This window comes from Cyprinus carpio, chromosome B12 (assembly GCF_018340385.1).
Source record: "Cyprinus carpio isolate SPL01 chromosome B12, ASM1834038v1, whole genome shotgun sequence".
In the NCBI taxonomy this organism is placed as follows: domain Eukaryota; kingdom Metazoa; phylum Chordata; class Actinopteri; order Cypriniformes; family Cyprinidae; genus Cyprinus; species Cyprinus carpio.
Window position 1 is genome coordinate 9,980,542 of NC_056608.1, and position 26,896 is coordinate 10,007,437.

General features: G+C 39.1%; 1 protein-coding gene across 1 annotated transcript in view; it reads left to right on the forward strand.

The window, feature by feature from the left end:
* The window catches only part of lrp2b (low density lipoprotein receptor-related protein 2b), a 41,931-nt gene that overhangs the window by 1,250 nt on the left and 13,785 nt on the right, over window positions 1-26,896 (forward strand). Inside the window, 51 exon segments of the mRNA XM_042735251.1 lie at window positions 157-267; window positions 355-477; window positions 583-699; window positions 1,461-1,571; window positions 1,695-1,808; window positions 2,022-2,138; window positions 2,235-2,378; window positions 2,625-2,741; window positions 4,181-4,309; window positions 4,860-5,029; window positions 5,580-5,803; window positions 5,893-6,099; window positions 6,661-6,863; window positions 6,972-7,112; window positions 7,271-7,480; window positions 7,850-8,042; window positions 8,254-8,379; window positions 8,546-8,676; window positions 8,809-8,946; window positions 9,444-9,722; window positions 9,808-10,047; window positions 10,343-10,465; window positions 10,985-11,101; window positions 11,270-11,647; window positions 11,742-11,990; window positions 12,214-12,422; window positions 12,549-12,733; window positions 13,415-13,643; window positions 13,765-13,942; window positions 14,023-14,151; window positions 14,247-14,413; window positions 14,829-14,972; window positions 15,108-15,217; window positions 18,361-18,538; window positions 18,636-18,849; window positions 19,184-19,420; window positions 19,587-19,775; window positions 19,868-20,788; window positions 20,883-21,089; window positions 21,635-21,746; window positions 21,840-22,129; window positions 22,647-22,850; window positions 22,975-23,217; window positions 23,650-23,775; window positions 23,917-24,036; window positions 24,116-24,247; window positions 24,335-24,536; window positions 24,643-24,938; window positions 25,736-26,252; window positions 26,348-26,500; window positions 26,581-26,751. Coding sequence (XP_042591185.1) covers window positions 157-267; window positions 355-477; window positions 583-699; window positions 1,461-1,571; window positions 1,695-1,808; window positions 2,022-2,138; window positions 2,235-2,378; window positions 2,625-2,741; window positions 4,181-4,309; window positions 4,860-5,029; window positions 5,580-5,803; window positions 5,893-6,099; window positions 6,661-6,863; window positions 6,972-7,112; window positions 7,271-7,480; window positions 7,850-8,042; window positions 8,254-8,379; window positions 8,546-8,676; window positions 8,809-8,946; window positions 9,444-9,722; window positions 9,808-10,047; window positions 10,343-10,465; window positions 10,985-11,101; window positions 11,270-11,647; window positions 11,742-11,990; window positions 12,214-12,422; window positions 12,549-12,733; window positions 13,415-13,643; window positions 13,765-13,942; window positions 14,023-14,151; window positions 14,247-14,413; window positions 14,829-14,972; window positions 15,108-15,217; window positions 18,361-18,538; window positions 18,636-18,849; window positions 19,184-19,420; window positions 19,587-19,775; window positions 19,868-20,788; window positions 20,883-21,089; window positions 21,635-21,746; window positions 21,840-22,129; window positions 22,647-22,850; window positions 22,975-23,217; window positions 23,650-23,775; window positions 23,917-24,036; window positions 24,116-24,247; window positions 24,335-24,536; window positions 24,643-24,938; window positions 25,736-26,252; window positions 26,348-26,500; window positions 26,581-26,751 — 10,075 coding nt within the window.

Genomic DNA, 26,896 nt, shown 5'->3' on the forward strand with positions numbered 1-26,896 from the left:
TTTCTCAAACCACCAACAACACATTCATTTGTAAACATGCACACATAACACATCTATCACATTTCCAATTGCAGCATGTGCTATTAGTTTAAGTGATGTTTTGTCAAATTAGATTAACCAAGTTTGTTCAGACAAAACCCATTATTTTCTGAGCAGGTCAGTGCACCAGTGGTCAGTTCCAGTGTAGTAATGGTCAGTGCATAAATCAAGACTGGAGGTGTGATGGAACAAAGGACTGCACAGATGACTCTGATGAGCAGAACTGTCGTAAGTATCTCTAGCTGAACAATGGCTTGTTAGATTGACCCTTAACAAGGGTAATGCATTTTCTCATTCTATGTATTGTATTTTCAGCTTTACCCACCTGTAACTCTCAGCAGTTCAAGTGCTTGACAGGAGGGGAGTGTATTCCTTTAGCGTTTGTATGTGATGGAGAACCAGACTGCACTGATGGCTCTGATGAGCAAAGAGCCTGTGGTATGATTATGTGCCTTAAATGACAGAAAGAATACAGTTATTCAGTAATAAAAAAATATGAGTATTAGCAGAGGTGGTCTTTGACCCTTTCGTTTGTGTTCTAAGGTGGGCAGACATGTAGCCCAGACCAGTTCACCTGTCGAGAAGGGCAGTGCATTCCCAAACAATACAGATGTGACCATGTATCAGACTGTGTGGATAACTCTGATGAGAACAACTGCAGTAAGAATGTCTCTTTCTTCCATACAATTAAAAGAAATGTGGCACTTACAAGTAACAACACAGACTCCTATTTATCAGTATGCAGTACTTAAAAAAGAAAAAAAAAATATTATTATTATTATTTTGTCAATAATATTTTAATTACAAATAATTATTTATTTATTTTATTTAATTTTGTATATAATTAATTCCTACTATTTTAACCTTAATTGAATAAAAATATCTGTTACTGTTTCGTAACAAATGTGCATGTTTATTTTAGCACCTCTGTCAGTGCAAAAGTACAGCCTAGGCCTATAAAACACTGAAATAAATATAGTAACAGTACTACCAGTACAGGTTCCTATATTGGTCAATATTTAGTAATACAAAAAAATTGTCAGACATTCAGAAAATTCTAAATATAATTTGAATAAACAATTCTATTATTTGTTAACAGATATAACACATCTAACACATGTACACACACATTTTTTTTTTGTAGTTGTTACACGTTATTTGTAGTTTTTAATGATATTCTTTGAACCAGAATTTAAACTTCAAAAACTCAAATTAATTGCAAACAGGCCTGTAATGAATGTCACAAAGGTCCTTAGCAATGTTATCTTTACGAGACAAAAAGCATATGACTCTTTTAAATTGTCCAATACACATAAACATCTCAAGATAAATCAGTTACCAAGGAATTGTCAGATTTTGTCTTCATCATCAGGTTTTAAATTTCCAATAAAATGCAACAAATTTCCCCTTGCTGAATCCAGATTACCCAGCCTGCACAGAGAAGACATGTGCTAATGGCGCTTGCTACAACAACACTCAGCACTGCAACGGGATGCTAGACTGTCGAGATGGATCAGATGAATCCAACTGCAGTGAGTGAAAGTGTAGTGATCAATCAGTTGTCAGTGAAGCTTGTTCAGAAGAATGTTCACCATTTGATCATGTACATCACGGTCATTTCCTTTCATATTCTTTGTCTTTCATTCCTCAAACAGCAAGCCATTGTCAGTCGCATCAGTTTGAATGTACCAGTGGATACTGCATCCCAATGCCCTTTGTCTGTGATCACTGGGATGACTGTGGAGACAACAGTGATGAGCAAAACTGTGGTGGGTTCCACAGTACATCTTGACCAATTTTACCAAAGATGCATGGGTTACAAAAGATAAACTTTTATGAAGTAAATGTGGGTGTTCAAAATATATATCAGGTCACTGATAAAAGTACTATGTACTTCTGAGTACCATGTAAATACCATAGTGCATAGCTTACTTGTAGTCGTTTCTGATATTATAAAGCACTGCTATGTTGTCTTCTTCCAGAGTATCGAACCTGTAGTGGGTCAGAGTTCACCTGCAGTAATGGACGCTGTATGCCTCAGCAGTGGGTGTGTGATGGCATCAATGACTGTGGGGATTTTAGTGATGAGAATGGATGTGGTGAGATTCACACCTCCTCTCTCCTATCGATATGCAACACATTCAATTAGTAAAGCATATGGTAAATTAGTTAACCCTAAATGCTCATATTTTCAGACCCAGGTATCCGAGACTGTTACCCTGGCGAATGGCCCTGTCCAGGCTCTTCAATGTGTGTTCCCATAAACAAAGTGTGTGATGAACATCCTGACTGCCCTGGTGGAACAGATGAGGGCAATAGTACAGCACATCTGACCTGTGGTAAACTGTTGATCAGCATGTTACTCACAGTACTCATACATTTTTATGTAATGATGATGTGTTGTCAAACAGTTCACATTAGCAAGTTCCCTAACAAGCCTAATAGCCTATCACAAAGTATTTACTAGATGCCAGTACATCTATAATGAATATGCATAACCTCAACGAAACCCTCAGTATTGCAGGACAATTTAAAGTAGTGTATTTTGTTGAGTTAACTCAATTGCCCAAGATACTCTCTTGTAGATTTGCACCAGTGTTCTGCTCTGAGCTGTGAGTACCGCTGTCATCCCAGCCCGCAGGGTGGAGCGTGCTACTGCCCCGATGGCTTCACTGTGGCCAATGACAGTCGCACTTGTGTGGGTAAGTGCCAATGAGACCCCTTTATTATCTGATTACAGATCAGGGCACATAATCATAAAACATTTTATCTTACCACTAAGAGTTCGCCTAAATAGCAGTAAAGGTTTTTAGCAAACGATTTTCTCTTAAAACCTATTTACAAAGCTGCTGCGACAAACATTTATTAAGGAATAGAGAGAAGTCTTAAGCTAAGAGTAAGGGCCTCGTTGCTATGGATGATGTCAGCATGCTTACTAACTATGCACACAGGGATTGGCTGTTAGGGGATGAGTCTCTGTCAGAGATTCATTCATAGAAATATTGTAGAACGCGATATTATGTTGCCATATTCAATTAAAGGTTTAAAAATAAAAATGTTAAATGCTACATTCAAATAAAGATTTTAAAATGTAGGCTAGGTGTCACTAATTAAAGGAAAATTTGGAGTTGAAATAACCACCAACCAAAACCAAAGGTGATACCTTTTTAAAAGCACATTATTGTAAAATGTTTCTAAAATGTTTACGTTCTGAGGCAGATTTCTGGCAACAGCCATTTTAGGATAGTTTGTGGCTTGGTCTTAGTGACTTAGGAGTCCTCTTCATTATTCTAAACGTTTCACGGATTTAGGAGGTAGTTTTAGTGCTAAAATGCTTTGTGAAATACTCTCAGAGCAAAAATTTAGGAGTCCTAAATTCAGGACTGACATGCCCATTATTTTTAAGATTTTCTCCTTAATTGGCAAGTTATGAGCTACTTTTAGCCTTAAGATGTTTTGTGAATATGGGCCCAGATTTCTATCTTCATCTGGATAATGTCACATCATGCTAGAAAGAATAATCACTGTGAGTCCTTAAAGGTAATGCATGTTTAAATTATTTTATGTTTCCTGAGGTAGGCTATATTTATAGTCTTATATTCAAATATAATTCTTAGGATTTGTTCATTAAAAATGATCACAATTTAGATATTTTTTTTCACCCTTAATTTTGCGCTCTGATTTGAATGTACAGTTGGAAGGGGCTTGTCTGCTACATAAATGCCCACTGTTCTCTCGTTTTTACTACAACAGCCACCAAGATGAACTAATCATAAAAAAGTGTTGTTTATAGAAAAAGATTGCAATGTTATGAAAAGGAAAAATCCTTTAAAAATCTAGCTGCAAGTTCTTAATAAAGTATTACCCTATGCCTCATGCATGTTAGTACACCTAATCATTATTGTTTTCAAGTAATTTTTAAGGTGTTATAGTTTTAATTTTCATTGGTTAAGACAACTGATTTACTGCTTATTTGATTATTAGATTATGCCAAACTAGGACAAATATTTTCAAGAATTCCAGCCATTTACTGAAAGGTTTTTTTTTTGCAATCTAGACATTTGCATAATTGTATTTTTGGTTAGATTGGGACAACCGAAATGAGTCATGTTATTGACCCATGTATGTGGTTTATCCTCAGACTACGATGACTGTAAAATTTGGGGTATCTGTGATCATTTCTGTGAGGATCGCCCAGGCACACATCATTGCAGCTGTGCAGATGGATACTTTCTGGAGCTGGGTCATGTCTGCAAGGCCAATATTTCAGGTGAGTGGAAACTAAAACCGAAAATGTTTTTTTTTTTTTTTTTTTTGCTAAATGTGTCAAATGTAATGCATCATTAGTGGTATTTGAAAGTCCATATGAATTTATTTAAATATATTTTAGTGCCTGAAACTGTTTGAGTTCAAGATTTTAATACAGGATCACATCAGCCTTTACAACAGTACTATGAATCTCATTAAAAGCATCAGTTAATAATAATCTGCCTACACTGAAGGCACTACTGGGGACAGTTTAGTAGAGTTGTTATTGTATAATACGTAATAAAGACAAAGTACAGAAAAGTACAATTTAATATAATAATATTGTATTTTGCTATGCAAAAGGCAAAGTTATGTTGTTTGTTGCATTCCATAATTTGCATTTACCTGTGCTTTTTCCACTGCTGCCCACCATACAGATGGCTTTACCAGATGAGAACCACTATAGTACTATGATGCAGATCAAAATAGAATTGTTTTTGTTGTGCACTGCATTTTAGCTAATATTATTGATAGTACATTGTAATGTCCCCTTGTCCTTTTTGTCCTTACAGGGGGTTTACCACAGCTGATCTTCACAGATGGCCGTGATATCAAGATGGCAGATATTCATGGGCGGTTTGTTAGGCTTCTGGTTCAATCAGATGGTAAAGGTTATGCTGTGGGTGTCGGTTACAACTGGCGCACTCAAAGGATCTTCTGGACAGACACAAATTCCCAAAAGGTGTTTAATGGTTTATAGTGTGAAATTGCATTGTACATATAAAAACAGTTATATTAAAAATAAAAACATATATACATACACACACACACACACACACACCCACATACACACACACACACACATATAAATATATATATATATTATATATATATATATATGAGTGTGTGTGTGTGTGTGTGTATGTATATATGTTTTTATTTTTAATATAACTGTTTAATATATTATATATATATATATATATATATATATATATATATATATATATATATATATATATATATATATATATATAATATATAGATATATAAAAACTGTATATATATTATATATTATATATATATTAACTGTTTATATATATATATATATATATATATATATATATAACGTATATATGTAATATATACACACACACACACACACACACACACATATATATAATATATACATATATATATATATATATAAATAGATATAATATATATATTTATACTATATATATATATATATATATATGAGTGTGCGTGTGTGTGTGTGTGTGTGTGTTTTTCAGGTTTACTCCATAAATTTTGATGGTAGTGAAAAGAAGGAGGTGCTGTCTGAAGCAGTGCACAATGCCCAGAATCTGGCTGTGGACTGGATCAACTTTAAGTTGTACCTTGTTGAGGAACGTGTGGAGAGAATTGAAGCATGTGATTATGATGGAGGAAACCGTGTCACGCTGATCGCTGAAAACTTGGTGACCCCTCATGGGCTTGCACTGGACCCAACAGTGGGGTGAGTACAATATGTTTATGGTTGTGTTTCATTGTGTTGTAAAAGGAATATTCAACTCATCTACTTGTGGTCTAACCTGTCTTCTACAGATACATGTTCTTCACAGACTCTGGCTATAACAAAGATGATGTTAAACTGGAACGGGCATTCATGGATGGCAGTAACCGGTTTGAGCTGGTTAAGACCAGACTGGGTTCCCCTACTGGAATCACCTTGGATTTGGTCACCAAGAGGGTTTACTGGACAGATAGCCATTTTAACCTGGTTGAGACTGTTACATATAGTGGCTTGGACAGGTATTGTACTCCAAAAATTTACAAATTTAAACCTTTCTAGAACATGTAACTCAGTGGTTCTTAACCAGGGGGCTTGAGCCCACTAGAAGGCCTATAAGTAGTTTGTTAAAATATTTTTTGAAATTTTCATACAGTACATACTCATTTAGGATCATTGTATGCATATCTTCATTCATTAGACCCCAGTATGCCCACTGTCCATATTTTAAAAAAAATAAAAAATGTTATTTCTATACATGTAAAAGTCATGTAAGTTAATGAAATTTTAGAACTCCATCTCCATGGACATATTGATATTACATTTTATGTAAAATATTTATAGTTATGTTAAGCTCTAAAATATTTTATAAGGTAGAAAGAAATATATTTTTAAATCCTTATCCTTAATTCTTATCCAGTAAATCACACAAAATTGGAACAATCATGGGGCCTTTAAATATTGTTATGGACAGTCGGGGGGGCCTTGGTTGAGAATCACTGATAGTGTGTTTTTTTTTTTTTTTTTTTTTTTACTGAGTGCTAAATTTACATTTATATTTGTGTTATCAAATATGCCACTAGGAAAACAGTGTTGAATGGCGGTCATCAGGTCCCCCACCCATTCGGGATTTCAGTATTCGAGAACCATGCCTTTTTCACAGACTGGGTCAAGATGGGTGTGATTCGGACCAACCGCTTCAATGGCAGTGACCCAACTTTTCTGTACCGCTCTACTAGCAGACCTGGACAAATTGTGGTTTCCCATCCAGCTCTTCAGCCCTTTGGTGAGACAAAGTTTATTGTTATAATGCAAAATGTAAAATATTCACAAAATACGAACCAGGAAGACTGCAACATCTAGTATATAAACCTGGTCTTTTTTCTGACTGCAGTGATAAACCCATGTGGCAGACACAATGGTGGGTGTCAGCAAATCTGCCTTCTGAGTCACCGTACTGACAACGAAGGGCTGGGTTACCGCTGCAAGTGTCGCCTAGGATACGACCTTCAGGATGATCACCAGACATGCTTTAGTGAGTGAAAGAGCCTGCCTGCCAAATCATGAAACGCACTGTTGTTGAATTAGATGGTCATATACTGGGATAGGAGAGTGTATTTTAACATTAAAAATTTTTGTTTTCAGTTTCAGCTGTACCAGATCCTCTGAAACAAACATGTTTTTTTCTTTCAGAGATTAAAGATTATTTACTGGTGGCAAGTGCACAAGCAGTCAGGGGGATTCCTCTTAATGTTTCGTCCCAGGAAGATGTCACCCTGCCACTCGCTGGCATGGCCCAATCCTTCTCTGGTTCTGGAGTGGAGTATGATGCGTCAGTGGAGACTGTGTTTTACAATGACCGAATGCGACAACTCATTTACAAATCATCCATCAATGGAACCAGTAAGTGGAAAATGCAACATTTTCTTTTTGTTTGTTTGTTTTTTAACAGTTAAACACTAAACTGGCCAAGTACCACCTTTGATTGAATCCCAACAGCAATGTTAAAATTAATTAAATTAATCAGAGATTACAAATACTGTAAAACCTGGAAAAAGAAATTTCAGAAATGTAATATTAATTAATTTTTAGATTAATTTAAAATGTTTATAGAGGGGAAAAAAATGAAATTATAAGTCTTTATAAAATATATTTCAAATAATATATTCTGTTGTTTTCATTAACATTTAAATGAATGATTTTCGTACAAAATACTGTCCTGTAAAATAAAGAAAGTTTTTCACTAAACGTGCTTCTGTTCTTATATCTCAGATAATGAGATCCTGACAGGTTACAGAGTGGGCTCTGTGGAGTCAATGGCATATGATTGGACCTCTCACATCCTCTTCTGGACATCCAGCACTTATCGTACCGTTTCAGCTTTTAAAGTAACAGATGGATCAAGACGGGACATTGTTCAGAGCTTAAAATACCCCCGGGGTATTGCTGTGCACCCCAGTGCAGGGTATGAGACATCATGGGCAAGAGTACATCATTCAGAATAAAGTTTTGTGCTAAATAAATCATCCATAGCATGTCCTGTAAATACAGAGGACCATAATGAAATATAAGACCCAATTATCCATTAGCTGTTCTTTAGATTTGAGCATTTGTGTGTGATTTTATTAGATTGATTTTTATGGAACTTACTGGACAGTTCTATTTTGTTCCCTTAGATACCTCTTCTGGTCAGATTGGTACCGTCCAGCTGTGATCACCAGAGCATACACAGATGGAAGCAATGCTGTTCCACTAATCAACTCAACACTCGGCTGGCCTAATGGACTTGCCTTGGACTACCTGTAAGGAGATCCTTTTACAATCAATAGTTTCCTGTACCTATACACTTTCATTTCTCAAAGAGTTCTGTTTATAAATGAGATGAGTTTATTCACATTTCATTGTGCTTTGATCCCGACACAAGGATCAGTTTGAACTTAAAAAAAAGCTTATATTTGTGCTCAATAGGATGGATAGGCTATATTGGGTTGATGCGCAGCTAGACCGGATTGAACATGTGAGCATTGATGGGCTAGATAGACAGGCCTTCTCCAGTATTGGACAAATCACTCATCCTTTCTCACTTACAGTACACACAGGTTGGCACTTCTGTATTTCTTCATTCTTCACATGGCCATTATGATGCTGATGTTACGATTATGTTCAACTAAATCAATTTAATACATGTTTTTAATTTTTTTTCACTGACTGACCTCCACCATATTTGTTAGATCATCTGTTTGTGTCAGACTGGAGGACAAATTCTGTTTTCCGAATGAGGAAGAGGGATGGTGGGGAAAATATAATCCTACGAAAGGGCATCTCAGGCATAATGAACGTTAAGGCCTACTCAGCTGATCTCCAGAACTGTGAGTGACACAGAAAAACTGCTGTCTTTTAACGCAATTTACTGGAATTTTGTCAATTTTCCTGCATTTTTAGACATGTTTTGACATGATGATGATGATGATGATTACACTTTTGGGTCGATGATAAAAAAGAGCAAAAAAAAAAAAAAAGAAGAATTAATCATAAAATAATGTTAATATAATAATAATTATAACTTTTTTTCACAAAAAAGGAAAATCATTCTTTTAATTTTTTTTTTCTTGATGTCAAGACAGTTGTATCACCTTGACATTTTGAGTTTATACACCACAAGAAAATATTAAAATGAATTTTAAGTTAGAAATTAAACACATGCTTATCATAGAAGCGGTTTATTCATTTTACTGAATTAATTTTTATTGTATTTTTGAATAAATTAATAGATAGGACATAAAATTGACCCTTGTACTTGTTAGATGTAAGTTGTTATTTGTCGCAGTAAAGGATAATCAGCTACTGTAATCTCATTGCTGTGTAGTGTTCAAAAGCAGATGCAATCTGATTTCAAATGGCCGCTGCAGCCACTTCTGTTTCCCTACGCCTGCATCCAACCGTGTGTGCGGATGTCCCTATGGAATGAAACTGCAGGAGAACCAGAGGGACTGTGTAAAAGATGATACTGAGCCCCCACCAGATGATAACTGTGGAGACTATGCCTTTCCCTGCGACGGGGGCCGCTGTGTGCCCAATTCTTTCCGCTGTGATGGTGTGAATGACTGCGCCGACAAGACAGATGAAGCCAACTGCACAGATCCAGGTGTGTATGTACATGTGAGGGTGCTTGAGCACCATCTAAACACCTAGACATGTCTATGAACATCTCCTTTCAACATTTTAATCAGGAACAACCTGCTCTCCATATGCCTTCACCTGCGGGAACAAGCACTGCATCCCTGCTAGTTGGCGCTGTGATGGGCATGATGACTGTGGTGATGGAACCGATGAGGATAACTGCCCCACACATGTTCCAACCACCTGCTTGTCCAGCCAATTCGCTTGCGCTAACGGAAACTGCATCCCAAAAGCATGGATGTGCGATGCCTTCAATGACTGTGGCGATGGTTCTGATGAGAGACAGTGCAGTGAGTACTGAAGATTTTGGAGGAAATTCAGAAAATACATGAACAAGTGAATATGCAGAAATACTTATTGGCAAAGACAATTTCATAAAAAAATTCCCAGAAGCCCTAGAACTGCCCATGTACACAAATATGACACAGTTAATTTAATTTAAATTTGAATATGCAGAAATGCTTACTGGCAAATACAATTTCATAAAAAAAATCCCAGAAGCCCTAGAACTGCCCATGTGCACAAATATGACACAGTTAATTAATTACAGTTTCAACACTCCCATTCTCCTCTGTCCTCTTCCAGATTCCACTATCACCACCTGCCAGCCTGGCTTCTTCCTGTGTCCAGATCACCGTTGTATATATAACTCATATGTCTGTGATGGAGACCAGGACTGTTTAGATGGATCTGACGAGAAGGACTGCGGTAAGGCAGTGATTTAATTTGCATCTGAGGTATTGGTATACTCAAAAGATCCACTTAGTTGGCATGAAATTAAAAATCTGTTTTCTAAATGCATGTTGTAAATTTTATTGTGACTAATTTATGTGTGCATATGTTTCATTAAAAGAAAAAGGTTTTCACCTTATTATCAAAATTGATTTATTGAAAATGTCTGATTAATCAAAATATATGGACCTTCTTGTGACACTGACAGAATTCTGTCTGTTGACGTACACAGGACTTCTCCAATTATTTAATCTGTTTAAACCCAGCCCTTGCTCATGTTCATCTGCGTTCACTTTTGAGAGCAATGCCCACATCTCAAAATCCAATCAATCAACACAGTGCATAAAACCAAGTCCTGGTCCTACATTTTTTTTGTCAATAGTTTGTTACACTTGAATGTACATCACAACATGAAAGAAAAGATCCATAGCTAAACTTCTGTTTCATGATGATTTTATTTAGCATGGATGACATGGATGTTGTGTTTATGGTTAGAGTACTCCTGTGCAACATATGAGTTCGCATGTGCCAGTGGAGATCAGTGTGTGAGTCTGAGTTACCGCTGTGATGGGGTTTATGACTGCAGAGACCACTCAGATGAGAGCGGCTGTCGTAAGTTATGTGTTTAGAAGTACTCTTTCATCTCTCTTTCATAATTTTATATGGATAGAAGCTACTAACAGTGTGTCTGGTTTGTAATCTATTTTTGTATTATTAATTAACAATTAGTGTTAATAAAATAATGCTAGTGATTACTAATTACTGATATTTCATGTGCAGCCACACGTGGGCCAGGTCTGTGCCATGACAATGAGTTCCAGTGCCAGGTTGATGGATTCTGCATTCCGAAAGTGTGGGAATGTGATGGCCATCCAGACTGTGAGGACGGCTCTGACGAGCATAATGGCTGCCCGCCCCGAACCTGCAGTTCTTACCAGTTCCAGTGTGCTAATGGAAACTGTGTGCCTCAGAGCTGGGTTTGTGATGGGGATAATGATTGCAGGGATATGAGTGATGAAACCAACTGTCCCACTCCACCATTCAGCTGCCCATCAGGTCAGTGGTTGTGTCCTACAGACCAGGTGTGCATCACAGAGGCTCAGGTGTGTGATGGCCAGAGAGACTGCCCCAATGGAGCTGACGAGTCTCCCCTCTGCAGTAAGTACTGCTGTTGAAAACTAGTAGTACTGATGTTGATGAACTATTCAAATTGTTTTTTTGTCTCTTTCTTTCTCATTGTTTCCCTTATTAGGTGAAGATGACTGTCAGGTAAATAACGGAGGCTGCAGTCATGGTTGTATTCAGGGACCATTTGGAGCTCAGTGTACCTGTGAACCAGGATTCCAGCTGCTGAATGACTCAAAGACCTGCGACGACATAAACGAGTGTCTGATCCCTGGATTCTGCAGTCAAACCTGCTACAATGAGCGTGGCTCCTTCCGATGCTACTGCCAAGATGGTTACCAGCTGGAGCCTGATGGACGTACATGCAGAGTCACCTGTAAGCATCATCTCCATCACTTACACATCAAACATGACTGCCCAAGACTTTATGAAGTATAACATGTTGCTGAATTGCATTTCTAGTCAAATGGCCAATGGTTTTAATGCTAGTTTGCACTGCTCCGACTAACACCAAATCCAATATTTAAAGTAATAAGTATTATAAGGACACAAGGATAGTAAAACCTGAAATCTGTGAGGAAATGTGTAATCTGCTCCAGCTCCAGGTGATGCTTTACTTCTGGTGGCCAGACGCAGCCAGATCAGCGCTAACCGCATCTACTTCAGGCCACCCCTTATTGTTCCTGTTGTCAGTGGCACAAGCATTGTCGCTGTAGATTTTGATAATGTCAATAAACGAGTCTACTGGGGTGATTCATCTGAGAAAATGATCTATAGTTCTTTCCAGAATGGCACAGACAAAAAACAGGTAACTAATAAGAAGAAATTAAGGTCTAGTTGGAGATGGCTTATGCATTTTATGTCATGCATATATTACTTATATGTTCATCATCTACAGTTTGGGATTAACTCATTTGATGATACTGGTATGTAAGTGTTCTCTTCAGGCCTGATGGTACCTGAAAGCATAGCAGTGGATTGGGTGGGTAGAAACATTTACTGGACCGACTACATCATGGAAAACATTGAAGTATCTACTCTGGACGGCCGTTTCCGGAAGGTTTTGATTACCAAGAATGTTACCAGCCCTCGCGGACTGGCTCTAGACCCCCGCAACTAGTATGCATATTAACATATTTACTGATTTGTTTCTGTTTGGAGAGAATGCAACAGTAGTAGGATTAGTTCACCCATCACCCATTATTGTCATTATTGACCATCATGTCATTTTAAATCCATAAGACTTTTGTTCATTCACTTTTGTTCAACAGAATTGGCATATAATATGGTAAACAGAAGCTCAATCAAACTCAACTGAATGATGCACAAGAACAAACCTCATTAGTTCTTGTGTAAGTCATTGGTTCTTGTATGTCAAGCAAGTACACCTGTGCTTCCGTTGATCATATTTTATGCAATCTATGCATGTATGTGGATGTGTATATGTAAGTACAAGCCTAAATTAAATCTGTTCATTATATAAAGTGATCGCGTCTCTTCAGACTTGATTAAACCACTCGATTCATATGATTTACTTTTACAATCTCTTTGTGAACTTCTTACATGTACTGTACGTCAAAGTTTTCAATGTGGGGACTGAAATCTTTCAGGTTTTATTCATTTATGTATGTATTTATTTATGTTTTGTGTTAAGATAATGAAGGAAAGTCTTTTGGGTTTGGAATAACATGAGGATGAATAAAACAAAATTCTGTGGGTTATTTATTGTTTATATTGATCACATAGGGTTTTTAAGGTATCATAAAATTATAATTCCTTCTGATTTTTATTTTTTCTCAGCACCAATGTAATGTTCTGGTCAGACTGGGGTCAGAACCCTAGAATAGAACAGGCTAGTATGGACGGATCTGCAAGAAGAGCAATTGTGACTAACAAGGTATACTGGCCCAATGGACTTACACTGGATTACACAACTAGAAGACTATACTTTGTTGACGCCTACCTGAAATATATTGACTACTGTGACTACGATGGCAAAAACAGGCATCAGGTCTTTGCAAGTGACATGGTAACCATTTAAAGGCTCTGGTTAAAATCCATCTATATTTTACATGAAATATGTGTCACAGTATGATTTATCTAATGTTGCAGTTTTTACTCATCACTTCCTACCGTCCCCGTGTCTGCAGGTTCTTCAGCAACCCCATGGCATAACCATCTTCGAAGACAACATATACTGGAGTGACCGCTACACAAGCCAAGTCATGAGGACTAACAAATTTCATGGAGGAAACATCACCACCCTTCTGACCAGTGTGTACCAGTGCATGGGTATCGCCATGGATCACCCCGTCAAGCAGCCATTAGGTTAGGCTTTCACGCAGGATATTAATGAAAGGAGTATCTTTTTTTTAGCTGACTAACATAGTCTGTTGGATCACATACAGGGCTTAACCCCTGTGAGAACCATCCATGCAGTCAGCTGTGTCTGCTATCAACCTTAAGACCACGATACTACAGGTGTGACTGCCAGTCTGGCTGGACCCTTGCCAGCGATGGTCGTACTTGTACTAAAGGTCAGAATCTTGGCAAAATGAGCATGTGCCAATTGAGTTCTTGAGGTCTAATGGCCTTTCACTTGACTTGATGCTGTAATAATTATTTTTCCTAGATGACACACCATTCTTGATGGTCGTCAGAGATACAGTAATTATGGGAATTCCTCTAAACCCCAATGACACATCCAACAATGCCATGGCACCAATTTCAGGCATCACACAAGGCCGAGATATTGATTTTGATGATCAAGAGCAGTTTGTCTACTGGGTGCAAGGCACTGTAAGTTAATCAGACAATTTCTTAGAGCACTGTTTTAGAATTAACCTATGACGTTACTCATAAATTGACAGTATTTTTAACTATTACACAATATTTTGCTGTCTTGATGTATATTACTTAATTGTTTTGAACTTATTTTTCTTAATTTTATTTCACATTCTTTCTATTTTATTGTGTTATATATTTATGTATGTATGTACCCAGATCTCCTGGAAACCACAAAAATGCCATGTGTGTGTTTGGGCAATAAAGCTTATTCTGAATCTGATTCAAATTAGCAAAGCAAAATAATACTGAAAGTATTAAAATAAATCTTAATCTATAAAAATAAAAAGAAAGAAAAACAATAAAAATATAACCAAATAGTACTGTATATCATGAAAATATTGTTGATCCCCCCCCCCCACCCCCCCAGGGCTCAATTTATAGAAGTAAGACAGATGGGGCAAATCGAACTCAGTTTGCTCCTGCTGCTATCATTGGTTCCCCCTCCGGTCTTGCTTTTGATTGGATAACACGAATCATGTACTACACTAATCCCACTGTTAAGGCCATTGAGGTGAACAACATTTCTTCACACTTTAACACACTTTATCATATATGATATATCATCAAATATATTATCGAATTAAGTTATTTCTAATTATTTATTTATTGTTATTTTATTTTTATTTTTGCTCGTCTTCCCCCAAAAGTCATTAGGGTTGATGGATCTCAACATTACAGGAAGACAATCATCACAAATACAGGGAAACCAGACGGAGCTGGAGAGCCAATAGGAATAGCTCTTGATCCAGCCAGAGGGTTACCACTTTTTGTGACTAGTATACATTTTGTCCTGCACTAATTTGTTATTAAAGGGATAATTCACCCAAAAATCAAAAGTATGTCATTAATGACTCACCCTCATGTCGTTCCAAACCCGTGAGACCTCCGTTCATCTTCGAAACACAGTATAAGATATTTTAGATTTAGTCCGAGAGCTGTTCTGTCCCTCCATTGAGATTTATGTACGGTATACTGTCCACGTCCAGAAAAGGTAATAAAAACATCTTCAAAGTAGTCCATGTGACGTCAGAGGGTCCGTTAGAATTTTTTGAAGCAATCGAAAAATACATTTTGGTCCAAAAATATCAAAAACTACGACTTTATTCAGCATTGACTTCTCTCCCGGGTCTGTTATGTGCGCGTTCACAACACTGCAGTTTAGTGATATCCCGGTTCGCGAACGAATCACTCGATGTAACCGGATCTTCTTGAACCAGTTCACCAAATCGAACTGAATCGTTTGAAACGGTTCGCGTCAACAATAAGCATTAATCCACAAATGACTATAAGCTGTTAACTTTTTTAACATGGCTGACACTCCCTCTGAGTTCAAATAAACCAATATCCCGGAGTAATTCATTTACTCAAACAGTACACTGACTGAACCGAGCCAGATAACGAACTAAAGCCCTGCATTTCAGCCCGAGCCCGACGGGCCCCGACTTATTTACGCCCCTAGGGCCGGGCTTCGGGCCAATTTTCACGTTATAGTTCACATGCGGGCCGGGCCTCGGGCCTTTTTTGGGTTATCCTTCTTTTTATATTTTTGTAAGACGTTAATAAAAAAAAAAAAAGAGAGAGAGAGAAGTTGACGTCGACGATAGAAAAACGAACATAGAAAGACGTCTCATAACCTCATAACTTTCATAATCTGATAATTACACTGACATATGACTGACATGACAGTCTCACGCACGCAGGACACAGAAGGTTTTCCGTCAGCGCGACCCGCGATTCACCTCATGTGCAAATAATGGAGAATATTAAGAGAAAAATCTTGGCCAACTTAAAACTTAAATAATGATGATTCATGCAGCGGCGCGAGCATTTCTGTGTCTGCACCTGTTGCTGCGGGCCACGCAGCAAAGAAGAGAGCGCTGGCCGAGTTTGAGGAAGAGTGGGAAAATATTGAGGAGCAGGACAAGGATGACGACGAAGTACAGCAATACATGCGCCTCAATCACAACACGGAAGGTGATGGATGAGATGTGCTGCTCTGGTGGAAACAGCACGAGACCCTGCCTCCGCAACTGTCAAGACTGGCTCGCTCTGTGTTTAGTGTCCCGCCAGCAGCAGCAGCAGCGAACGTGTCATCAGCGCAGCAGGAAGAGTGATAGAAGAGAGGAGGACTGGGTTAAAACCTTCCACTGTGGATGCTATTCTTTTTCTCCACGATGCTCTGTAAGAGACTGTTCTAACTCTTCGTTTGATCGGACTTTATTTTCGTTTAATTGTTGGAAACTAATGGAAAAGATAATGGCCATGTTCTGTGGTGCATTTTTTGAGGTAAGATAACCTGCATGTTTGTTTTTAATTTATTTAATTTGTTTAGATTGTAGGCTATTGCTCATTTCGTTTGCGAGCGCTGTTGCGAGCAGCCTGAGCCTGCCTCAGTATTTCAAAAATGTTGTTTTACTCACTGTGGTTTAATAAATAAACATTTATTAAACTAACTGTCTGTGTGATATGCTTAAAGTGTTTTATATCTATGGATTTAATTGTAGCCAAGTAAAGTATTGCGTTGATTTGAGAGGCTAAATTGATCAAACATGTTTTACTCGCTGTCGGCTCGGCTGCTTAATCGTCATTTAAATAAAAATGCTCCAAACATTTGTCTAAATTAACTTAATAAAGAAATGAAAAGAAACGTAACTAACAAAACTTACCTATTTTAATGGCTGCAAATAGGGCAGGCTGCCGCTGTGTAATTAAAAAAAAAAATATATATATATACGGGCTCATGTCGGACTCGGGCTGATAATTCTGATGAGCTGTCGGACACGGGTCGGGCTAGGGCCTGAGCGTCTCGGGCCAGGGTCGGGCTGGGGCCTAGATTTGAGGCCCGTGCAGGGCTCTATAACGAACGAAACATTGACTCGTTCTCGAGTCAAGAAGCGGTTGCATCGGTTTTCGGATCACCGGTAGTGATTCTGTTCTTCTCCGCGAACCGGTTCTTTCGGACAGTTTGATTCAATAAACCGGTTGCCGAAAACGGTTCACCAGTTCTTTTGCGCTCGACGTAATGACTTCATTGGCGATGATGGCCTTGATTCAAGCCTTCGGTTTACCCGCACTCATAACATTTAGCACAGAATCAGTTCAGAATCAATCACCAAAAGAACCAGCTCGGTTCAGACGCGCTGTGTGTCAGTCTGCTTCACACGCAATGCGCAGTATCATCAGCTCCTCGGTTCTCGAACCGGACGCGTCCGACAGAAACGGTTCTTGACTCGAGAACGAGTCAATGTTTCGTTCGTTATCTGGCTCGGTTCAGTCAGTGTACTGTTTGAGTAAATTAATTACTCCGGGATATTGGTTTATTTGAACTCAGAGTGTCGGCCATCCTAAAAAAGTTAACAGCTTAAGTCATTTGTGGATTAATGCTTATTGTTGACGCGAACCGTTTCAAACGATTCAGTTCGATTTGGTGAACTGGTTCAAGAAGATCCGGTTACATCGACGTGATTCGTTCGCGAACCGGATATCACTAAACTGCAGTGTGTTGTGAACGCGCTCCTAACAGACCCGGGAGAGAGAAGTCAATGCTGAATAAAGTCGTAGTTTTGATATTTTTTGGACCAAAATGTATTTTCGATGTTTAAAAAAAATTCTAACGGGACCCTCTGATGTCACATGGACTACTTTGAAGATGTTTTTATTACCTTTCTGGACGTGGGACAGGATACCGTACATACATTCTCAATGGAAGGGACAGAAAGCTCTCGGACTAAATCTAAAATATCTTATACTGTGTTCCGAAGATGAACGGAGGTCTCACGGGTTTGGAACGACATGAGGGTGAGTCATTAATGACATAATTTTGATTTTTGGGTGAACTATCCCTTTAAGTATTAGTTATTAAGTTGTTAATGTACTGATGTCATCCACTCACCATGCAGGACACTGTTCTGGACAGACAGAGGTTCAGATAGTGGAGTTCCACCAAAGGTGGCAAGTGCAGACATGGATGGTGGAAACCTCAGAAACCTCTACACTGACAACCTGGGCAATGTTGAGTTCATCGCTGCAGACATAGAGGCCAGGAAAATCTACTGGGGTGTCCCTCAGTCTGGGATGGTGAGAAACATACACTTGTTCATAAACCCACATGTGGAAATAAGTAATTATGCACTTGTTCTACTTTACTGGCTTTTAATTTCTCTGTGATCGGCAGATTGAATGTGGAACGATGGATGGTGTGAGCAGGGTGACCATTGTGAGCGGCTTGTCTCACCCCTGTGGCATCACTGTGTACCAAAACTACCTTTACTACACTGATCTTGACTATGAGGTTATTGAAAGAGTGGACAAGAACACAGGCGCAGACATGGTGGTGATGAGGAGTGGCATGGCAGGGGTGCAGGCACTGAAAGTGCATGCCAGAGACAGTAAGTGAAGCATTACATTTTTACTTTAAATAAAGGATCATTTTAAAGGAATTGCAAAATGTCACCTATGAACTCTGCTAACTTGTTGAAAAGTGGAGTGATACAAGATAATAGCACTGGTGTGTTGCCAGTGGCTAAATATTCAGTTTAGCGGTCATTACAAAATATTTGACATCTACATGCCAAAACTGACCATTCAGAAAAAATACTAAGTAATCTTACTAATACATTTTATCAGGCACAATATAAGACAAGCTGAAAGTGTTATCCTCTGGATTTTAACTTTTGTTAAATGTAACTTATGTTCTGTTTACAATCAATTCTTTAAATCCAGACTCTGCTGGCACTACCAATGCTTGCAGTACGGACAATGGAGGCTGTCCCCACCTGTGTCTGCCAAAACCTGATGGACAAAAGACATGCGCCTGCACCACAGGTTTTATCCCATCTCAGGATGGGTCTCACTGTGAACAGTATGACTCTTATGCTATAGTGTCCTCTTCCAAATTTATTAGAGGATTCCACATCAACAGCTCTGACCACTCTGAGGCCATGGTTCCTGTGGGAGCAAGTAAGTAGTGATTACAGTATGCTAAACAGTTTGATCTCTGTTAGAGAGGTAGTAAATTAATTCATTTTAATATTTTTCAAATGATTACATTTAAAAAAGAATCCATTTTATCATGTGATGTAGCATTTTGTACTAAAAAAAACCATAACCTGCTTTTATTCTGTAGATACTTACTCAGTTCTCAGCAAGCTGGACATGCACATTGCCTCTGGATTCCTGTACTGGACTGATAACAGCACCTACTCATCCTACAGAGGCATTTACAGGACAAAGACAGATGGCTCACGCTATTCTACTGTCATCAGTCAGTTAGGCACTGGAAGGATTCAGGGCTTGGCAGTAGATTGGATCGCAGGTAAATGAATGTGAAAGTGACACCATGTATACTGTGAAAGTTGGTTGTATGTGTTTATATATCAGGCTGATTCTTTTCTTTTTTTATGTCAGGAAACTTGTACTTCACTAACGCATATACCTCTCAAACATACCTTGAGGTGTTACGTCTGAACACAAGCATTCAGCTTATCCTGCTGAAGAGTTCAGTGGATCGTCCCCTAGATCTTGCCGTCAGCCCTAAATTACGTCTCCTCTTCTGGACTGATGCTGGCCAATCACCCAAGATTGAGAGTGCTCTTTTGGACGGTACCAATCAGACAGTTCTTGCCTCTGAGAGCCTGTCATCCCCCCGAGGGTTAACAGTCGATTACACCAATGACCTCTTGTACTGGGTTGATGACACACTGGATATGATTTCCCGCATGGCGTCCGATGGTTCTCAGCGGCAGATTGTACGCTACGGTAGTCGCTACCCCGCGCCATACAGTGTCGCTATCTTTGGCGAGTACATGCTGTGGGTGGATCGTAAACTGGGCAAACTGTTCCAGGCCAGCAAGAGTCCTGGGAATACAGACACACCAGAGGTGATCCGAGATGGTATAGAGGAACTGACGGACATTGGAGTGTTTGACTCCCATGTTCAGCCCACTTCTGCCAACCTGGTGGGTTTTAACCCATGCCAAGAGGACAACGGGCGCTGTCAACAGTTTTGTTTTGCAAGGCCTGAGCAGCAACAGCCCAAATGTGCCTGTGCCCATGGTTCTCTGCTCAGCAATGGTGTCTCATGTGGCTTTGGCCTGGATGAGTACCTGATCTTCACCACGGATTACACCGTAAACAGCATGAGGCTGGACCCAGAAGACCACAGCACCCCCTTTCCCACCTTTACACTGGGCTATGGTGTTTTAGCCACAGAGTTTGACTTCCAGGACAAGAGAGTGTTTTTTACCCAATATGTGGGTTTAGGCAGGAGTAAAATAGGATACATTCTAACCACCAGCAGCACTAGCCCACCGATCACCATAGCCAGTGGTAGAGTCTAAAGCTTTAATATTATCAGAATGAGTAAGCCAAAACCATCCAGTAACAATGTTAAAGTGTTCTTTGCTTTCTTTTCATCTGTTAGATCTGGATGATCCTGAAGGTCTGGCCTATGACTGGACACACAAGCGTCTTTATTTCACAGATTATTACAATAGGAGTGTGCAGTCTATGGGAATAGATGGCCAAAATCGTTCCTTCATTGCACATGGTGACCGACCCAGAGCCATTGTGGTGGATCCCTGCTATGGGTAAGAAATGTTCACACTTAAAATTCTCAACTAATCCCTGGGTTATGCTATGGGTAAGAAATGTTCACACTTAAAATTCTCAACTAATCCCTGGGTTAACAGAATATGGGTTATCTTGATAATCGAAGATAAATTGAAACCACAATATGACTTTGTGTAATTATCCAATTGTAAATTTAGTGATAGTGATTTGTTTTTCTGACTGAACCATCCAGTTTGTCCTGATTTAACTTTTTGGACCATAACAGCAAGAATAAAAGTATAACTCTTTTTTCACCTTGGTGCATTTTCTGTCATGTTGACATTTTGTTTTTTCCCTCCAACACTGAGATGGAATATATAAATTGCATACAACATGAAAGTTTTTGTGATGTTCAGTTTTTGATTAGTTGTTTTGAAACACCGCATCTCTCCACACTATAATTGAATTTAAAGGGCTTTAAAAATCCCTGGGTTAAAAATTTTTTATGAAATTTTTTTTGATGTTTAGTTTTTACAAGTGTTAATATTTGGTTAATATGTTTTTGATTAGTTTAGTTTCCTGTAATGTGATTTTTGTTGATCAGATAGCTGTAATTGAACTGAGTGGGGATTGGTGGAAACTTCCGGATCCCAATTGTAAACACAAGCCTCTCTCAGCCTAACGCTCTGTCTTTGGATTATGAGGAACGGCTGCTGTATTGGGCTGATGCAACACTGTGAGTTTATACTGACCTTATTTTTACATCAGTTTTGTTTGATAAATATTTGTTGTTTGCAGTAAAAATAATGTTTCACTCTCTTTGTCACAGGGATAAGATTGAGCGTGCCTCTTTGACTGGAGAGAACAGGGAGATCATTCTTAGTCAGACACAGTACCCATTTTCTGTGACAGTGTTCCAGCAGGATATCTACTGGACTGACTGGAACACACGGATCGTGTACCGTGCCAACAAGGACGACGGCTCTGGTCTGACTATAATGGCCACCGATCTCCAGTACAGACCCAATGACATCCACGTCTTCTCTGCCAGCAGGCAGGAGAGCTGCTCGAGTCCCTGCCAGCTGTTCAATGGAGGCTGCAGCCATGTTTGTGTCCCAGGTTGGTCTAAAGGCACTTATTTGACTTTAAAGAAAAAGTTGAATATACTTGCAGTGGGCGCCAAAAGTCTGAGACTTAAAATTTTTAAACAAAGAAATTAGCATAACAGATTCTGCACTACATCACTAATCAGTTAAGTAATTGATCTTTTGACTATTTGTACATACAGTCAGATCTTTTTCCACTAAAGTGTTTTTGACCATTCTCAAGTCATGCTGGAGAACATGATCATCTGGTTTTACATAAGGAGTTCATGCAGACTGAGTGTAACTTTAATTAAAGCAAAAGAGAAAATATTCAGAAATTTTGATATTTTTAAATTAAGTTCTTCAGTCAAATTTCAATGCTGATCATAAAATGTATGATATAAATATATACTTTGTTAAAATGGAAACATTTTTCTTGCTCTTAGACTTTTGGACCCCACTGTATGCAAATTCCAAGTTGATTAATTAGTTTTTTTCTCTTTTGGGAAGATTTACATCTCTCATGTCTTTCATCTGTCACTTTATCTCAGGTCCAACTGGTCCAGAGTGTCAGTGTCCCAGCAGTGGTAACTGGTATCTGGCCAACAATGGGAAAGACTGCATCCCTGACGATGGGCAGCGGTGCCATGCAGATCAATTCACCTGTCTGGATGGAAGCTGTTTGTCTCAGCACTGGAAATGTGATGGCTACAGGGACTGCATGGATGGCTCAGATGAGCTCGAGAGAGTGTGTGGTAAGTAACCTTACCAGTTGTTTAATTTAAATTGTTTGCAAAAATTGTGTAATTTAGTTTTGTACTTTTTTTTTTTTTTTACATACATTTAAAAAATATGCAAACATTAATGTGCCTTCTACAGCTTTCCACACCTGCTCACCCACGGAATTCACCTGTGATAACGGAGGCTGTGTGCCTCTGTACTATGTGTGCGACTACACAAACGACTGTGGAGATAACAGCGATGAGCATGGCTGTCCCTTCCCAACCTGTAACCCTACCACAGAGTTCACCTGTGTTAACGGACGCTGCATCAGTGCAGCTTTTGTGTGTGATGGAATCAATGACTGCCGAGATAACGGCACCACGGATGAAGTTAACTGTCGTGAGTGCAGTATTTTATTTAAATACTATTACAGTGTCTCTTCATATTTTTAATTAGTTTTTCAATTTGAATTTGTAGTAGTAGTAATTGTATGTGCTCTTTTGTGTGTTTATGTTTTTTTTTTGTTTTGTTGTTTTTTAGTACTTTAACCTGGACACATTTTATTTCATTTAGTTGCCAATACAACATTTCTAAAGCGTTTTTAAAGGTTAAGGTTTTTTTTGCCTAATAGTTATTTTATTTCAGCTTGATTTTAATTAATCAGTAGTTTTCGGTTTAGTTATCATTAACACTGTGTGACTGACATCAACATCCGCAACTGCATGGAATTTTCTCCCTTTGTTCTGAACAAAATTCTCTTTAGCTGATGTAATAAAGGTGAAATGTATAATTTCTTGTAACAGATAAAAATTTTTTTATTTGATTTATTAGCGGACAGAACCTGTGCACCCGGCTTAGTAAAATGTGACACCACCAACATCTGCATTTCTTCAAGTAGCCTGTGTGATGGCTTTAACAACTGTGGGGACAACAGTGATGAAAATCCACTCTTCTGTGGTGAGTTTCAGGGTCTCAGCTTTTAGCTGTTGCCTGCAGATGTCCTTCATGATGATAGACATTTCGATTTTGAGTGAATATATGAAAAAAATACTCATGCATGTCCTTAAATTCATGTCCTGTACTGCTTGTTGTTAACAGCTGGCCGGACTTGCTCGGCAAATGAGTTCCGCTGTGATAACGGGAAGTGTATTCCCCAGTCATGGGTGTGTGATCGCATCCCAGATTGTTTGGATGGCACAGATGAGCCACCCACCTGCGGTACATGTCAAATAACTCACCTGTCTGTGAAGTAGATCCTGGAATTCCTATCTAATACACTCTTTGTTTCTTTCCACAGAGGATCAGGTTCGTACTTGTAACCCTCAGCAGTTTAGCTGTGCGAATGGACACTGCATTTTGGCAACGTGGGTATGTGACGGCAGCAATGACTGTGGAGACAACAGTGACGAGGCCCAGGAACTGCAGTGCGGTGAGGCCTGTCATCCATTTTCAAGATGGTAGAAACCAGCAAATCAATGCATATTAGTTCTAGTCTGACTATTATTTTGTATTTCAGGATCAAGGACTTGTAACCCCAGCGATTTCACGTGCCCCACTTGGTACCCAGGCTCTCCACGCTGTATTCCATGGAGTTATGTGTGTGATGGTGAGAAGGACTGCACAGATGCCGCAGATGAGCTGCACAACTGCCCCAACCGTACCTGCCACATGAATGAGTTTGCTTGTGCCAATGGTCGCTGCATTCTGGTGCCCTTCCAGTGAGTTCTTCCTCTCCAGCCATATCTCACTCAAACAACGTATCAAATCAAATGCTCTTTAAAATCTTTATAAAATCTGTATTGTGCATCTAAATCTCCTCCTCAGCTGTGACCGTGTGAATGACTGTGGGGACGGCAGTGATGAGATTGGCTGCGTGTACCGCACCTGCTCCAGTCAAGAGTTCACCTGCCAGAATGGAGTGTGTATTCCATCAGCATATGTATGTGATGGTTATATAGACTGTCAGGACGGCAGTGATGAACTCGAGGGCTTGTGTAGGAGTCCAGAACCCACCTGTGCACCTGGAGAATTCATGTGCAATTCTGGGGAGTGCATTGACATCCACAAGGTCTGCAACCATCAGAGGGATTGCTCTGACAACAGTGATGAGAAGGGCTGTGGTAAGACACCATTAATATTTAGAAAAAGGCTCACTTTAGAAATTTGTCCAAAATAACAAATACAATGTTTGGCAAGGCAAGAATAAGGACTTCAAAATTAATGATGAATTCTATCTATTATATAAATTGTGTGTTTACTGATTATCCAACAGTCACAAGGGTAAAGCAACATTTTATTTAAATATGGTGAAAATTACAAGGGTGAGACTGTAAACCACTATGACTCGGTATGTAGAGTAATCATTTGATGAAAACTACTAAATCCAGCAATATTTTGAAATAATTACAATTCAAAATAGCCATAAATATTTTTGTATATTTAACATTGTGATTTATTCCTGTGATGGCAAAACTGAATTTTTAGCACTCATTAATTGAGTCTCAAGAACAGCATTTAAAATACAAAGTAGAAATAGAAAATAGAATAATAAACAGAACAATTCCAAGAGGGTCCTCGCACCATTGGTGCTGGGTCCCTAAAGATTACATAAAAACTGTGCTAAAACAAGTAATGAATTTATGAATTATACAAGGCATATTTGTGGTATGGTAATGGACTAGTGTTACACCTAAAAATAGACTTTTTAGTTTTGACACACTGATGAATTAGGCCTCACCCAAAAACAGTTCTGTCTGCATGCATTTCCAATTCAGGTCATGCTGTCATTACAGCAGACACATGTACAAATAAATAAATAAAAAATTACAATTCATTTGTAAATAGCACATTAATAATTACAATGGAACTAATGAACTGGACACATTAGGTAATGATGTGCCTTTCTGTCCTTCCACAGGCATAAATGAGTGCAGTAACCCAGCCATTCACCAGTGTGCTCAGAACTGCGTAGACACCCAGACGGGTTACTACTGCTCCTGCAGGGATGGCTACAAACTCATGCCAGATGGCAAGGCCTGTGAGGATATAGACGAATGCAAAGAGGAACCGGGAGTGTGCAGTCAGGTGTGCGAGAATGCTGTGGGTTCCTTCTATTGCAAATGTGCACCGGGATACCTACGGGAGCCTGATGGACACACCTGCCGGCAGAATAGTGGGATCGCACCATACCTCCTCTACAGCAACCGTTACTACATCCGTAACCTGACCGCTGATGGATCATCCTCATCGGTGGTGCTGCAGGGCCTATCGAACGTTGTTGCTCTGGACTTTGATACTACTGAGAAGCGTTTATACTGGGTGGATATTGGTTCACAGCACATTGAGAGAATGTATTTAGACGGGACAGGAAGGGAGGTCATATTGAAGAGTGACCTGGATGGGGCAGAAGGCCTGGCTGTGGACTGGGTGGGCCGGTAGGTTAACGAGGGACTTGATTCACTTATTTACTTAAAGGATGTTGTAAAAACAAATGGGCAAGGTTAATCTATGGGTGGGTTTTTCCTCGCAGAAAGCTATACTGGGCAGATGTGACTATGGAAGCCATTCATGTCTCTGAACTTGATGGACGTTACCGGAAAAAACTCCTGAAAGGTTGTGTTGACACCAACTCTACATACTGCTTCACCAATCCGCGGGCTGTTGCTGTTAACCCTAAATATGGGTAAGCTAAAGATAACACATTTATTTTATTTGTTCAGTTGAACCATGTGTGGAAACTTTCCCTTTCCCATTTCTGGTCAGATGGCTATACTGGACAGACTGGGGGCGGACAGCTTTCATTGGCAGGGCTGGAATGGATGGAACCAACACATCAGCTATCATTACTACCAAGCTAGTGTGGCCTCATGCCCTGACCATTGACTACACCAACAACAAGATCTTTTTTGCTGACGCTCACCTCAATTTCCTTGAGTAAGTTGTGTCCTGTACTGTATCCAAACCAAATCTGATCTTCAGACAGTAACAGACAGGCCTGCTTTATGTAACACATAATGAATATTATGAATCAGCATGGGAACCATTTCATTTGTATCACTCTAGTGGCAGCATTTCTCAC